The sequence below is a fragment of the Barbus barbus genome (genome assembly GCF_936440315.1).
Source record: "Barbus barbus genome assembly, chromosome: 12".
Classification (NCBI taxonomy): domain Eukaryota; kingdom Metazoa; phylum Chordata; class Actinopteri; order Cypriniformes; family Cyprinidae; genus Barbus; species Barbus barbus.
In genome coordinates, this window is record NC_136740.1 from 2,767,075 (window position 1) to 2,782,113 (window position 15,039).

A 15,039-nucleotide genomic window follows, 5' to 3' on the forward strand; every position below is an offset into this window, starting at 1 on the left:
TTGGTCACTCGCGTCCGTCATTCACCACCGAGGGATTCGCTAATTCGCCAGTTTAGTGACGCCCACTCACTCACATCAGCCAATCAATCGCGAGTTTTAAAGGAAACTCGCGATTGAAAAAATTACTGTTTTAATATTTATGAGCCGGAAGACGTTCAGTTTGAGTAAATTACCCAAGATGCTCGGCGTGCTTGTAGCAGGGGGGGAATGAGTGACAATGGCAACAAATACTACAGCAAATAACCCATCTTTCGACTGTCCATCATGGTAAAAAACACCCCAGCGCTTGCTGGATTTAGCGCATGAATAAGCTAGGCTTTATTGTGTCTAGCACGTGTTACAGCGGACTGTTAGCTCTCGTGCTCTTTAGCAGATCTACCGCCACGCTTTGGAGCTCAAACCTGTTTTACAAACTGCATTCTTTGTGTATATTGCATTAATTTAATCAGAATAGACCCCTCAGATGGGATGTGCTTTATTTATAACCATGTTTTTAGTAAATGCAGGCTGGTTTAGTTGATTGCTGGTGTATTTCAGGGCAGGGAAGCCTCCAGCAGGACTGCATCTGGACGTGCTGAAAGGAGACAAACTTGTGGAGGTATTACATTCAGCTTTAATATCTGATCATAATTTGACCGGTTTGCAGATTTATAAACTATTCCACGTATTCCTCTTGTGTTGATCCATACCTCTGTGCTGTTATTGTTTTAGTGTAAAGAATTAAGGAATCTTAAAGCAGCTCTATTCTGTGCAAAGTCACTAACCATAATCCCGAGATTAAAAAGCACAGGCACATAAAAAGAGAGAGAAAATAAATATGGGTTTATTTATTGGGTCAGGCAGACCTGTGATTGACGGCTTGTCCAGACTGGCCGGGATGCACCAGATACTGACCTGTCCGCCTGCAGCTCAGTTGAGTTTCTCATACTGATGCATGCCTGAACGTGGCTGCTGGGTCCAAATGGTGCTACAGAAACACAAGACCCTGAGATTTAAGCTCTGAGAGGGGAGTCGCTCCCTCAGGTGTTATAACTCAGGGCACATTAACACATATTGAGATAATAATGCCACCGGGCAGGGACACCGGCAAGGGATAGTAGTAGCTTTTTATTTAATTTTTTCATTGATATGTTTATTATTGAAATGTTGTTGTTATATGCATGTGTTAATTTTATTTAATTTCTTTATTTTCTTAAATATGTGGGTAGATAGTATTTATAGAGTTGTAACTTTTTAGTTTTAGTTACTTTTTCTTATTTGTAAGTCGCTTTGGACAAAAGCGTCTGCTAAATGACAAAAGTAAAAAGTAAAGTAAAGTAATGCTTGTGCATGTCACTAAAATACGGTTGCCATGCTATGAATCATTTTATATCATGGGGACCGTAAGAATAAGTGATGAGGACGTTGATAAAGATGTTTATTGCAGCATAGCAGTGCCAAAGCACCTGTGTTCAACGGAGTTGGAATGAACCCCCGAACATCCGAAGCTCCTGTTATTTCAGCTGTGGTCTGTATGTTAAGTTCGGACACCCCTCTGTCTGAGGTAGTTCTCGGTGACCCACACCTGCTCCCATTCTACAATTGGTGACCGTTTGCTCAAGATGTGATCATCCCAAATGGTCTACGAACAACATAAAGGCCCCGATATACTTCAAACGAAATCGAAGAACGCACTGATAGGACGTCATTTCGAACTAAATCGTTTCGGCAGTTCCAAACAGCTGACCAAAGCGCACTTTCTGGGCACCTTTGATCTACCATTGGTCCGTAGCGCCGCCTTTGACGTGGTTTTTATTTTCTTTACCTGGTTCGTTTCTCATTCAAAGGTCAGGCAGGAGAACAGCTTCTCCAAGTCACTACATAAATACTAGGGGTGTAAATCGAATGGTTCGTCACGATACGATATCGATTCTCATACCCAGCGATTCGATATTTGCCGATACCGCAAAATAATTCTACGATTCGATACAGGAGTATATCGATCAATATTTCGATATTATGATATTATATACCTATTTTAAACAACCATCTACATTTTTATTGATTCACAAATGCTACCAAAATATATTACATGAACATTTATCCTGTACCCCAATTGGGACAACAACAAAAAATAGGCCTATACACTTTAAAAAAAAATAAACAATTGGAAAAACAATTCTGACTGCTATGGGCTCAGTGCTAAAAACGTTTTAGATTTATTTTATTCATTAATATATGCTCGAGAACAAAACATTTATAGCTGCCTATAAATACCTTACGACATCTCTTGAGTGCATGAATGTTTGTATAAAACTATTTGTATTAGTAGACTTAGGTAGGGTCGGTAAAATGTTCACATACTTGCAAATTATCCTATACTCAGTTTGTCTGTTGAGGAACCATCAAAATAAAGTGTTAGCATACCGTATATTCAGCAGACACACTATTAATACTCTCATGACTGCTAGATGACATGTAGTTGCAGAGTTACTTATCAACGGCTGTCTAAAGGGTGCCATCAAAATAATCAAACTGATATTACAATAGAAATGGTTCAAAGCAAATGTGTGATATTACACATTCATCTGATCAGATATTATTATTATTACTTATAAATGGTCTTTGTCTGCTTTAAGTAAAGTAACATAAGTAACGTTGCAAGGTATGAGACTTATAATTCATTATAACTATGAGAAATATAATCCATTGTAACTTAAAAACAGATGGATCGTATTCATTGTGTTATAAATCATCATACTCTTAAAAGCTATAACCACAAATAAGTAACTATAATAATACATTAAAACTGTTCTTATGAATATTCTTGAGATGATATAACGTATTATAAAGTTATTTAGAATGCATTATGCATTCATTATAATGCCTTAAGAATACCTTTATTATGTATTATAAATACTGGCTTCATAGAAAGTCTTACCATAAATAGTATATATTTATTGTTCATGTTAATTAATATAGTTAATGTTAAAAACTATAATTTTGTAACACTTTACAATAAGGTTTCACAGTTTTATGTTGTTCTGAGTGTGTGTGTTTCACAGTTTGGCTTGCTGTTTGGATGAACCTTTTAATTGCCGTATCCCTTAAAACCAAACTGCCAGAGGGTTACTGTAATGCATGTGCTCGCTGGGCACCGTTTTCCTGATGCCACCGGGGGTGGCGGTTGCACTGACGGCTTGGGCCCGTCATCGCTGCTTGCAGCTTTAATTATTAGTTTCCTTTCACTTTAAGAAGAAAGCAGCTCGGATTTAATTTACTGATGCACACAACGGTTTACGTTAAGACATATGCCTAACCGACTGTGTTTGCTAGGATATTTGCCAAAACGTGCATTTTGATGTAATTTTGTCTGTATTTATTCATCCATGCACAAAAAAGCGTAAGGGAGCTAAATTTAGTATTCGCGTGGTGTGGACGCGGCTGTCTGTGTGCGTTCGCTTTAGATGTGTGCGCAGAAAACTTCTCACACAGCGCTCGACTGTTCCGCCAACAATCCCGAGCGTCTTTTATGCTCACCTTGTGCCTTCGGGCAGTCCTTATATCGAGTCCTGAGACGTGAGTTTGAACGAGAAAGCATGCGTTAGTGGTAACACACAGACCAGGCATCCTCAAATCTGGCCCACTCCTGCAGAGTTTAGCTCTAACCCTAATCAAACACACCTGAGCATGCTAATCAGAGTCTTCAAGATCGTTAGAAACTCAGAGGTAGGTGAGTTTGATCAGGGTTGGAGCTAAACTCTGCAGCAGATTGGCCCTCCGGGGAAAGATTTGAGGAACCCTGGCATAGACGGACATTGCGTGAAAATGTGGACAGTGCCAAAATAAAGGTGCCTATTTATACTACAGATATCGATATTTTACGCGTGGCATCAATGCATCGTATTGTCAGACATTGTCAATGTATCGATCCATATCGATGAATCGTTACACCCCTAATAAATACACTGTGTCGAATAGCTGGAGATGGTCCTCACTGCAGAACACAAGATCCAGGGGATGTGGTTGGATCTAGATCCAACTCCTCCCACCTTACCTATACCTAAACCTACCCGTCTCCACCCCCTGATCCCTAAACCCACCATATCCACCCCCTAGATGTAGATCCAACCCCGCCCCCTGGATCTTTGTTCTGCAGTGAGGGGCTACTGAATAGCTGACCTGCCACAAATATATCCGCACCTGTACGATCGCTCGTAAAGAGACTTTAAAGATTCAGAGAAAGCATTTCATTCCTAGAAAGAAATCGCAATGAAACTTAGTGTCGACGACCCGGAGTTATGCAAAAAGCGGCGTAGAGAAACCTCAGATGCAAGTTTTCCAAAGCCATGAAAACAATGAAACGAAAGAGTAAAGAGATAATGTAGCAAGTAGCAGATACATGTGTTTCAAATAAATGTTACACCATACTGCTGCTGTTGTTCTAACAAGCGAATTTAAAAGGAATCCAATAAATGAAATGCCAAAGGAACATATAATAATAAACTTTTGTTTTTAATCAAATCATGAAACCACATAAAACATAAAAGCATGTAGTAATTTATCCAGTTTAATAAAAGACCTAGATACAGCATCTTTGCATCGTTGTTGTGTTTAGCGCATACGCACGAGCGTCGCAAAACGTTTGCATTTAATCTCCACCCCGCCTCCAGCAGCGCAGGGGTGTTGGGATGTTCGAAAACAATATACCGTCGCTCAGCCTTTTCGAACTTCTTTTTGCCCCCAAACAAAAAATAAAAAGGAACTTTGTTTAAAGTATATCGGGGTCTTAACTGTTGACTTCCTCCTCCTCTATAATAATTAAGCCATTTTGGGAAATGAGCATGATCAAACACATATCGTGGAGTGGAATCTGGGTCGAGGCAGACTATAGTTTCTTAAAAAACTTGGCTTGTGGTTTCTATAGAGTGCCATCCAAAGTGGCACCTGAGAACATTTAATGCAACACGCTACAGCTGAACAGGGTAAAATGTTTAAGTAATGGATATCACTAATTTTCCTAGTGGATTAATCACAGGTCATAAAGACGATGCATTTTGTATTGGTAGTTTTCTGAGATGTTTAAATACACAAATTATGCACGACTTAAAAAAAGAACTCATTTGCATAATTTCCAGCACAGAAATCTGAGCATTGGATCAAGCTGGGTTCAAAATTCTTTCATTTTATTATGTTTCATTCTGTTGCCATTTTAAAAGAGAAATCCAAATTTCACTTTGTATAACTTTATAAATCAGAAAATGCTTTTAACAGCAGGGGTGTATAAAGTAGGTGAATATGAATGAATCCCTCAGTAAAAAACTTCAGAGTAAAACTGAAGTTTGGTGTAAGTGCTGCTGAAGAGGAGAAAAAACTCTCAGCCTTCAAGGATTTATATTGTATTTAAAATATACAGACACAAATAGATTAAGTATAATAAAATAAATGCTTACATGTGTATTTTGGATGTTTTCTTTCCACTAGTCTGGAAGATATTTATAAAACCAAAAATTCTAAATTCACTATTGTACGGAGAAAAAAAAATCCTGTAGTATCTCGCTGTAATTTTGCTTCAAATTTTAGACGACTCAAATCTTTTCTGTACTATTTATGTGTGACAAACTGAATGTAAATAAATGGGAAAAATGCTAAATACAAGCATTTTCATCCGTAGGCTCAGGCTTACGCCAAATAGAAGTGGATAGTTATTTTTCCTTTCCTTGGATGCAACCCTAAAAGAGAAGATTTAAATCAACTTATTTCTATCCCATTTTCTGTACTCTCACAACACCCCACTTGTATATGTGTGTGTTAAAGTACTTTAGTTGACTGCAGACAGCCTACTGAAATGCTCTCTCTGCAGAAACTGATCATTGATGAGAAGAAGTATTATTTGTTCGGGAGGAACCCAGACATCTGTGACTTCACCATCGACCATCAGTCGTGCTCTCGCGTGCATGCGGCTCTCGTCTACCACAGGCATTTGAAAAGAGTGTTTCTCATTGACCTCAACAGCAGTAAGTGCATCAGACAATCATGATGTATCATACAGATAAGAGTATACGGGTAAACCAGCATGTATGTTGACTTCCTGTAGCACATGGTACGTTCCTCGGACACATTCGCCTGGAGCCCAACAAGCCCCAGCAGGTTCCCATCGACTCCACCATGTCGTTTGGCGCATCCACGCGTGTTTACACCATTCGGGAGAAACCTCAGAGTCAGCCGGGCTCCGGCGGCGGGGACAGTAAAACCGGGGACGACGAGGAGCTGAAGGGTCTTCTGGGACTTCCAGAGGAAGAAACTGAACTGGAGGTACATGCATGCTCTACTAGTTGAACTAGGGGTGTAACGGTACATGTATTCGGTACGGGTCTTTCGGTTCAGTACGCACGTGTACCAAACAAATCATTACATTCTTTTCAGGAAATTCAGACAATAAATGCCGTTTTGGCGCTCTTAGATGTGGCGTGACCGATCACTGTATAAACGCCTCAGTTCTGATGCCAGCACGGAGCCAGTGCGATCATCCCTTCATCTTTATTACTGGGGTTTAATGTGAAATAAACATGAATTAACATCTCATGCCTCATGTAGTCGCACAATCAGTGTTTAAATAACTCGTGGAAAGATGATTAAAACGGCTTGTAAACAATGTCACGTAGCATTTCATTTACCTCAGACAAGTCATCAGTGTCTACAGCTCGTCAGTTCACTAGAGAAGAGCATTTCGCCAAATATTAGACCATATACTCATTATATTTGACTTTACCTGTTAGGGATGTCTTATTTAATGTAGGCTATATTTAAAAAAAAATATATATTTTATTATGACAGAGCTACTGTGTAAATGATTAGCCCATTTCAACAACAAATATAATTTTTATAATTTGGAAGTTAATTTATAATGCAATTTACATGTTTGCATTTATTTATACAATTATTTTTTTTGGGGGGGGGGGGGGTGTTTATTATAGTTAAAAATAAATAGTAATCAAATTTACGTTTGGGCTCTGTTGTTAATTGTATAGTTTAAAGCAGAGGTAGATTTTTAAAGATTTCAAAAAAGAAAGGGAAATTTAAAGAATTTTAATTCTAATTGAATTGATTTAAAGAGCAATTTGTTCAGTAAAACATTGTTTAATTAAAGTGCCCCTATTATGGGTAATGAAAAGTTCATGTTTTGGGAGTCCCCAACCAGGTTCACATGCATGCAAGCTCAAAAACACTTTCATTGGCTTAAGCCCAAAACACACTGCACGATTTTTGGCTGTCCCAGATGAAAGATTAGCATTGTGAAACAATCATAGCGATTTCTGTAATCATGGCTCCTAATCGGTGCTCTTATGTCGCACAGTGAGAGAGGTTCAAAGACGGCCGTTGTCACGATCTCATGACCAAAGATAGCCTACGATACAGCGTGATCCTCGTACAGTGTGTTTGCTGCTACGATCCACGTTTACTGACCATCCAGTACAAATGAGACCTGGTCGGCGCTGATATCTAGTGGTTAGTGCGCCGACATATTAACTGTGCTCACGGCGACCCGAGTTCGATTCTCGTCTCTAGGTCCTTTGCCGATCCTGCCCCCATCTCTCCACCGAATACTTTCCTGTCTGCATTCCACTGTCCTATCTAATAATAAAAGGCATAAAAGCCCCCCCCCCCCCCCCCCCCCCCCCCCCCCCCCCCAAAAAATGCAACATGGTGCTAAAATATAAAACTGCTTACCTCAAGCTCTTATCCTTTCATCTTTTGCCTCTTTTTTTCAGAACACATAAAAACTACAACTGCTAAAGTGATTTATCATGCTTGTTTTGTTTACCCATTAGCGCATGCTGAGGACGTTTTATTCTTCTATAGTAACGTGCGTCGTTACGAGTCTACACACGTAGCCAAGTCTATTAGATCCATGTTGGTCGAGAGACAGTAACTTTATACACCGTGCACTTTCAGATTTAAAGCTTTGCAGGATGTTTTCTTTCACTTAGAGCTGTTACACACTGCATGAAAGCTCATCAAAAATCCATCATAGGGGCACTTTAACAGAATATATTATGTTTAGTATTTTTTCCTCCTGCTGTACCGAAACCATACTGAACCCTGACGTCAAAACCGAGGTTTGTACCGAACCGTCCTGTTTGTGTACCGTTACACCCATAGTTTGCACCAACTTATTTTTTTACTGTTATTCTAAAGTCATCAAAACTGAATTAACACAAGTATGGGAATACTACAGCGAAAGAGCAAATTAAAACCCTAGTGATGATGTCTCGATAGTGAACATTTTCAGTAGTCGGGTACCACACACAATTGTACAGTTACCAGACCGAAGCTGGGTACCATAGTAAATCCTGTTGGAAATTTGGAAAGGAAAAAAAAAAACAGTATGAGATTAAATGAGTTGTTAATGCTAAAGTTTAAAATGGCAGGTAGCCTTCAAATAATTTTCAGAATTTTATTAAATTTATTTACATATGGCTTTTGCATTTACACTCCACAAAAATTGATCTATTTTCATGTATTTTTTTGTCCTGTTCATTACTATGGTTATTACGATGTCAATTATGCCAGCTCGATCATACTAAAAGTGTTTTTTTTGTTTGTCAAATATTGAAATTACAGTTATTCAACATAAGAAATAAGGTTGATGTGATAGATTTTATATACTAGTGAAATTTAAATGTTCTCAACAGCAATTTTGGTATCACAGCAAAAACAACTACTAGGCTAATCAATGTAAATAAAAAGTAGAAGAACTGTTGAGACTTTGCATGCTTAAGGGAAACTTTTTTTTTTTTTTTAATGCAAGAGCCACAACAAGCCCTTAGAATATCCCACGACAGCTGTTGGACCAGATATAATCCACTACCAATTTTGAAAGAGTCTACCTCACCTTTTTCTGAAAATGCTTCTTAGAATTTTTAACTCTGTGGATATCAGGAAAAATCCCATTTTCTTGGAATGGAGAGGATCTAATACCATTCCTAAACCAGGAAATGACCATAATGAAAGCATTAGCCATCACTCTATAGCTTTAACTAGTGCTCATGCAAAACAGTGGAGAGGATAGTTAATGATTGCTTGGCTTGTGTACTGCAATCTGAACATCAAATAACTAATGCCCAGTGTGGATCCAGGACATGTCGAAGCACTACGGATCATCTTGTCTGTCTTGAAATGTATATTTGTGATGCTTTTATTCTGAGAGAACATGTTGTAGCTGTCTATTTTGAGTAAAATAAAACAGTCTGTATGAATTAGCCTCACACTCTGTCAAGAGAAGTGATTTTCACTTTTTCCTTTGTGTTTTAAGACATAAGTGTTATTTTTAAGACTTAATGCATAGACCTTCTGGTACACATCCAGCTGTTTTTGTTCACTTAAGACGACTGACTGTACGTCTGTTAATAATCACCAGGACCAGCTATTTGACGTTTTGGTGTGTAGCATCACTGTGAAACTGAATGCGGCACAATCAACAATTACCGGATAATCTTGATTCTTGTTTTCATAACTGTTGGAAGCCAAAATCAAATTTGAATTTGATTGTTTGTCTTGACTTCCCATATTGCCCCATGTATCCATATTGCTTGTTTTAGGATTTTTACGAGAGATTCACACACGCAAAATTGGTCTGCAAAACTAATTCCAGGTGTTTCAGGCCCATTGCAATGAATGAACAGCTCTCGAAAAAAACTTTTTTTTTTTGGCAGAACCTTACTGAGTTCAACACCGCTCATAACAAGCGCATCTCCACCCTCACCATAGAGGAGGGCAACCTGGATATTCAGAGACCCAAGAGGAAAAGAAAGAACTCCAGAGTGACCTTCAATGAAGAGGATGAGATCATTAACCCAGGTAAAGTGATCACCCTTTAAAAAAGAAAAGAAATTCACCTGCACCTCAATCAACCACTGGTTCATCTACAACAGATCATAAGCAATCGTTATTCATTAATTGTTGTGAACTACTCTGAAACCACAAGCTTGTGAAACATGCAACAATGCCACGCTTTGACTTTGAACAAGCAGTGATCATTTAATTCAAAGCGTGGCATTGTTGCATGTTTCACAAGCTTGTGGTTTCAATCACTTTTGAAATGTAACCGTTACACTAAGATGTTCTGCAGTTGTTGCTTTTCTGTCCGCTAATTTAAGACCACTTACAAATATAATTAATACCTTTTTCTTAATACCTTTTTAAGAGATTAGTTGTGCTATTTTAACATTATTTAAATGCTATTACAGTTTATATTAATATTTTGAATTAGATTTTATATTTTCAGTTGATTTAATTTTCATTTTTTTTTTGGTTCAGTTTTGTTTTTATTTAGCTTTAGTTTGTTTTTATCTATTATTTGTATCTTATTTCTGTGTTAATGACATCAAACCTGGCACAACAGGTTGAAGTTCCCTTTTTTCGGTGGAGAAAGGTTGTGATTTATCATCAAAAACCTCCCCCGCCATCATTCAGAGCTATTATATGACATAAGACTTGGCCTTTAGCATCCCTCACTACTTTTGTGACTTGAGGCTTTTAACAGTGTTTGTGTTGTTAACTCTTTTAGAGGACATCGACCCCTCTGTTGGACGTTTCAGAAACATGGTCACAACAGCTGTGGTTCCTATGAAGGTAACTTCTCAAATAAGAGACATGAAATAAAAAGAGAGAGATTGATTTACATGTTTACATGCTTGTGTTTGTTTACCCAACAGAAGAAGAAAATGGGCGGAGGCAATGCGCTGGGAATCGAGGAATCCATGACCCGACACATGCACATGTTCCCTTTGCAAGGTGGACTCTACAGAGACCTCCCCCCTGCGAGTCATGAAGCTCAATCCACAGGAGCGCCCGGCGGAGCCACAATCCTGGGAGGACTGCCGTTACCCCTGCCCAACCCGGCCCCGGACGTGGACCTGGCCCAGGAGGTCCCGCCGCCTCCGCTCGTGCTCAACCCCACGCCGTTACCCGGCCCCTACGTCTCCGACCCTCTCAGCGAACCCCGCAAGAAGAAATACGCTAAAGAGGCATGGCCTGGCAAGAAGCCCACGCCGTCTCTGCTCATTTAGCTGCGTGTTACTAATACAAGACTCCTCTATACTCATGAACTCTATCTTGATGAATCTGGCAAATGGACTTTGATTTCAACTGCGCTACAAGAATCTGATTTCATGCAAGAAATTTGTGCGTTTTAGATCTTTCCGCCTAAAATGAGCATTGGCTCACTCTCATGTCATTCCAGATGCATAGTACTTTCTAAATTCAGTGGAAGGCAAAAGGCAGAATGTCCTCATCTGCACAGTTCAGTAAAAAAAAAAAACATTTTGACTTATTTCGCTGTTCCTCACAGAATAATCTGGTCTTTTTTCTTTCTTTTTTGTCAAAAGAGCTGCTTGGACATTATGCGTTAGATCTTTTGTGTTTAATAGGAAGGTTGCAATGACATGAGGTTGAGTAAATGCCGTAATTTAATGCATTTTGATTGATCCGTTTCTTTAAAATGCCAGCTTGAAAGTGAGAACCTAATGAAAAGCAAACACAAGTACATAACCTGATCCAAACAGCAAAATGTGTCATGTTTAGCCTAAGATGGCAGGAGGGTTAACTTTTTATAGTGTATTCTTTTTTTTTTTTTTATTACTATTTATGTAAATGTTCTGAAAATTGGCCACTAGACAGCAAGTTGTTTCAATCTTGCAGTGCAGGTGATAGATTTGGTAGATCTTTCACAAAGCCTGTATTTGGTTTCAAAACAGATGAAATTCTTCAATGTTGTAACACTTTACCTTCTGAAGATCTCTGCGGTTTCACACTGCATTAGTTTCATTCACGCGTTCCCCTAAATATAGAAACTGCGGGCAGCGGCGTTTCAAATGAACTGTTGGTTGATGGTTCACCAGGGCTCAATGTATACGGTCTTCACTGTTAAAGAAAAAAAACTGTTTTATACTCCTGTTCTGTTTGGTACATTTGATGTTTGTACATATCATTCACAATAAAAGCCAGTGTATTTTTATATATTTAAACTGATGCCAGAAGTCTTTACCTTCGAATAGAGGGTGGCTGTTCATCCTATTTTATATTCATGACTGAGCTCATCAACTGGTTTGACTACCAATCAAGATGTCAGCAGCCATGTGATTTCTGGTTCAAGACCATAATGCTGATTATCAGAAGTTGTCCATTCTGGCCTTTCATTGCTCCAGCATACCTTTACTTCACACAAGCACCTTCCTGACAGGAACACAGACTGATATTTTTACATATACAGCTGTAAGCAGCAGTTATGGGCCTAGTGCAATACACCCACACCAGAAAGAGTAGTTTACAATACCAGCGATGGATTTAGGTAGTTATCTTTGAACTTACCGTCACAATCGGTTTAACGGTCAGTGTCGATATATAAAACCTGTCTCACTTCCTGTTCTTCGTCAGCATACTTCATTTCTGGAAACTGATGTCAAACCCAAACCTGCATTTGGTGGCTTTTATGAGGCTTTGGTTTGTCTATGAAAGGAGACACTTTCAATTTGACATGTTTTGGCAAATAAAATATAGAAATATAATACTTTTTTCTTCTGCGTTCTGTATACTTGTGTATTAAAATACACAAATAAATTGATTCCTTAGGTATTCCTTCAGGTCAGGTGAGTTTGCTGGCCAAACATGAAGTGCTCTAAAATCTCCTGGTAGATGGCTGCGTTGACTGTGGACTTCAGAAAGCACAGTGGACCAACACCAGCAGATGACATGGCAGCCCAAATCATCACTGACTGTGGAAACTTCATACTGGACTTCAAGCAACATGGATTCTGTGCCTCTCCACTCTTCCTCCAGACTCTGGGACCTTGATTTCCAAATGAAATGCAAAATTTACTTTAATCTGAAAAGAGGGCTTTGGACCACTGAGCAACAGTCCAGTTGTTTTTCTCCACAGCCCAGGTAAGATGCTTCTGACGTTGTCTCTGGTTCAGAAGTGGCTTGGTAGCTCTTTTCCTGAAGACGTCTGAGCGTGGAGACTCTTGATGCACTGACTCCAGCTTCAGTCCACTCCTTGTGAAGCTCTCCCAAGTGTTTGAATCAGCTTTGCTTGACAGTATTCTCAAGCTTGCAGTCATCCCTGTTGTGTACCTTTTCCTTCCAGTCAACTTTGCATTTAATATGCTTTGATACAGCACTCTGTAAACAGCCACAGCTTTCAGTAATGACCCTCTGTGACTTACCCTCTTTGTGGAGGGCGTCAATGTTCGTCTTCTGGATCATTGCCAAGTCAGCAGTCTTCCCCATTATTGTGGTTTCAAAGAACGAGATACGCTGAATTTATACTGTAGAGATGGGCATTAATTGAAACTCAAATGTAAATATTCTAATATTTTGAGATGCTGATTTTTGACATTCATGAGCTGTAAGCTCTAATCATCAAAATTAAAACCAAAAATCTGATCGATGTCTTGAGGTGTGGTAACTGTGGTATAAGCGGAATAATTGACTCTCCTCAGAAATAATCTAAACTCATTTTTTTACAGTCTTTGTGTTACTGCTTAATTATTTAAATTGTGAATAATTGGCAGGATGTCATGTTTGACCACATTTTCCTTTATAGTATCCTTAAAGTACCTTATATAAATGACAGGTCCTCGCAGAAATTTCTCCTCAGCCTCCAGGAAGGACAGATTTTCCACAAAATCCGATTTTCTATCCTACGGTGTGTTTTCATTAGTCTTATTTCACCACACCATCTGTATATTTGATAAAAGCTTCCAGACCTCTAGTGATCCTACAGATGTCATGTTTATGTGTCCATAAAAAAATAGTTAAAATGTCCAATTTTTGTTATGTTTATAGTGCATTGCACTGTGTACTAGACAGCAGTGTAATATATAGCTCTGAAAATGACAGAGAAATAAAGATTAAAGTAAGCCAGGTGCAATGGGACTTCAAGATACTGATACTTTTAAGATACTGTCTTATATCAGCCTTCAGTGTCAGAAAAGATTGAGGCTCACTGGTCAAATAAGGCCAGTAGGTGGCGGTATGCACACAATGTAAACTGCCAATAAACTTTAACATAAAAAAGGGTATAAAAAAAACAAAGAAAAAGAAATCGCTCAGAACTGTATAAAATGTTATAACAAAATGCATGATTCAATGGTTTAACTTTAGTCTTTTCTGAGTCATTTACCTGTAATGTCTCATGTCAACTTCATGAGTCCATAGAAATAAAATGGTAAATGTTCTTCAAACTTTACATTTTTTTTTTATCAGCCCATTGTGTCATATTTAATGCATCCGAGTAAATTTTTAACTGATTTTAATTGAGCTGATGGCACAATAGACTTCATCTGTTCATAATCACGTCAGGTTCATGGGTTCATAAAATGAAAACAGCACAGTTCAAATTCTTCAGATTTTGTGTTGTGATAGTCTAGAACACTATATATTAGCCTTTGTAATATTTATAACACCCCTCAAAATAGCATAAAAAACGTGCTTTAAAATTATTATTTGAAAGCCAAATTCATCTCATTTATATACAGGTGTTTCTGCAACTACGGGCGCTTTTGAATTTTCATTTTAACCATCAGATCTTTTAATCTTTGCCTTCAAAAATTGGTCAGTTGATGTTATCTCATGAGACAGGAAGAGAAGCTTTGGATGAAAAACTTTGTGAACTTTGGATTCGGACGTGCCTTGATGCCTTGCAATGCGTCCTCCGAAGGTTTGCTGATGGGGGGTGATCTCTGTGAATCAGGCGAGTTCACCCCCCCACCGGTGAACCATTGAACCAGCGTCTATTTTTACCTGATCTCAGATCAGTTTCATCAGTTTGTAGACATTTTTAACGAGACATCTGTGTAATTAAAAGGATCAGAAGTAGTTAAGAGTCTCTTATTGGCCTCTTTACAAAAGCTCTCCATAAAACAAACAAAGCAAGCCCTGCAAATTGAATATAAATGTTTTAAAAAATACATATTATACACTTCGTATTTAATGGTATTTTATCATTTATATTGCATTTAATGTATTTGAACTAAAATGGCTTTTAAAAGCTGTTTT

General features: G+C 38.4%; 1 protein-coding gene across 1 annotated transcript; it reads left to right on the forward strand.

Moving 5' to 3' along the window:
* Positions 1-124: 124 nt before the first annotated feature.
* Positions 125-12,005, forward strand: LOC306877590 (nuclear inhibitor of protein phosphatase 1-like). Its single transcript, XM_079429439.1, has 7 exons — positions 125-267; positions 538-598; positions 5,843-5,996; positions 6,077-6,294; positions 9,696-9,840; positions 10,550-10,614; positions 10,698-12,005. Exons 1-7 carry the CDS (start codon positions 218-220, stop codon positions 11,049-11,051), a joined length of 1,047 nt encoding a protein of 348 aa, XP_079285565.1. The 5' UTR covers positions 125-217; the 3' UTR covers positions 11,052-12,005.
* The last annotated feature ends 3,034 nt before the right edge of the window (positions 12,006-15,039 follow it).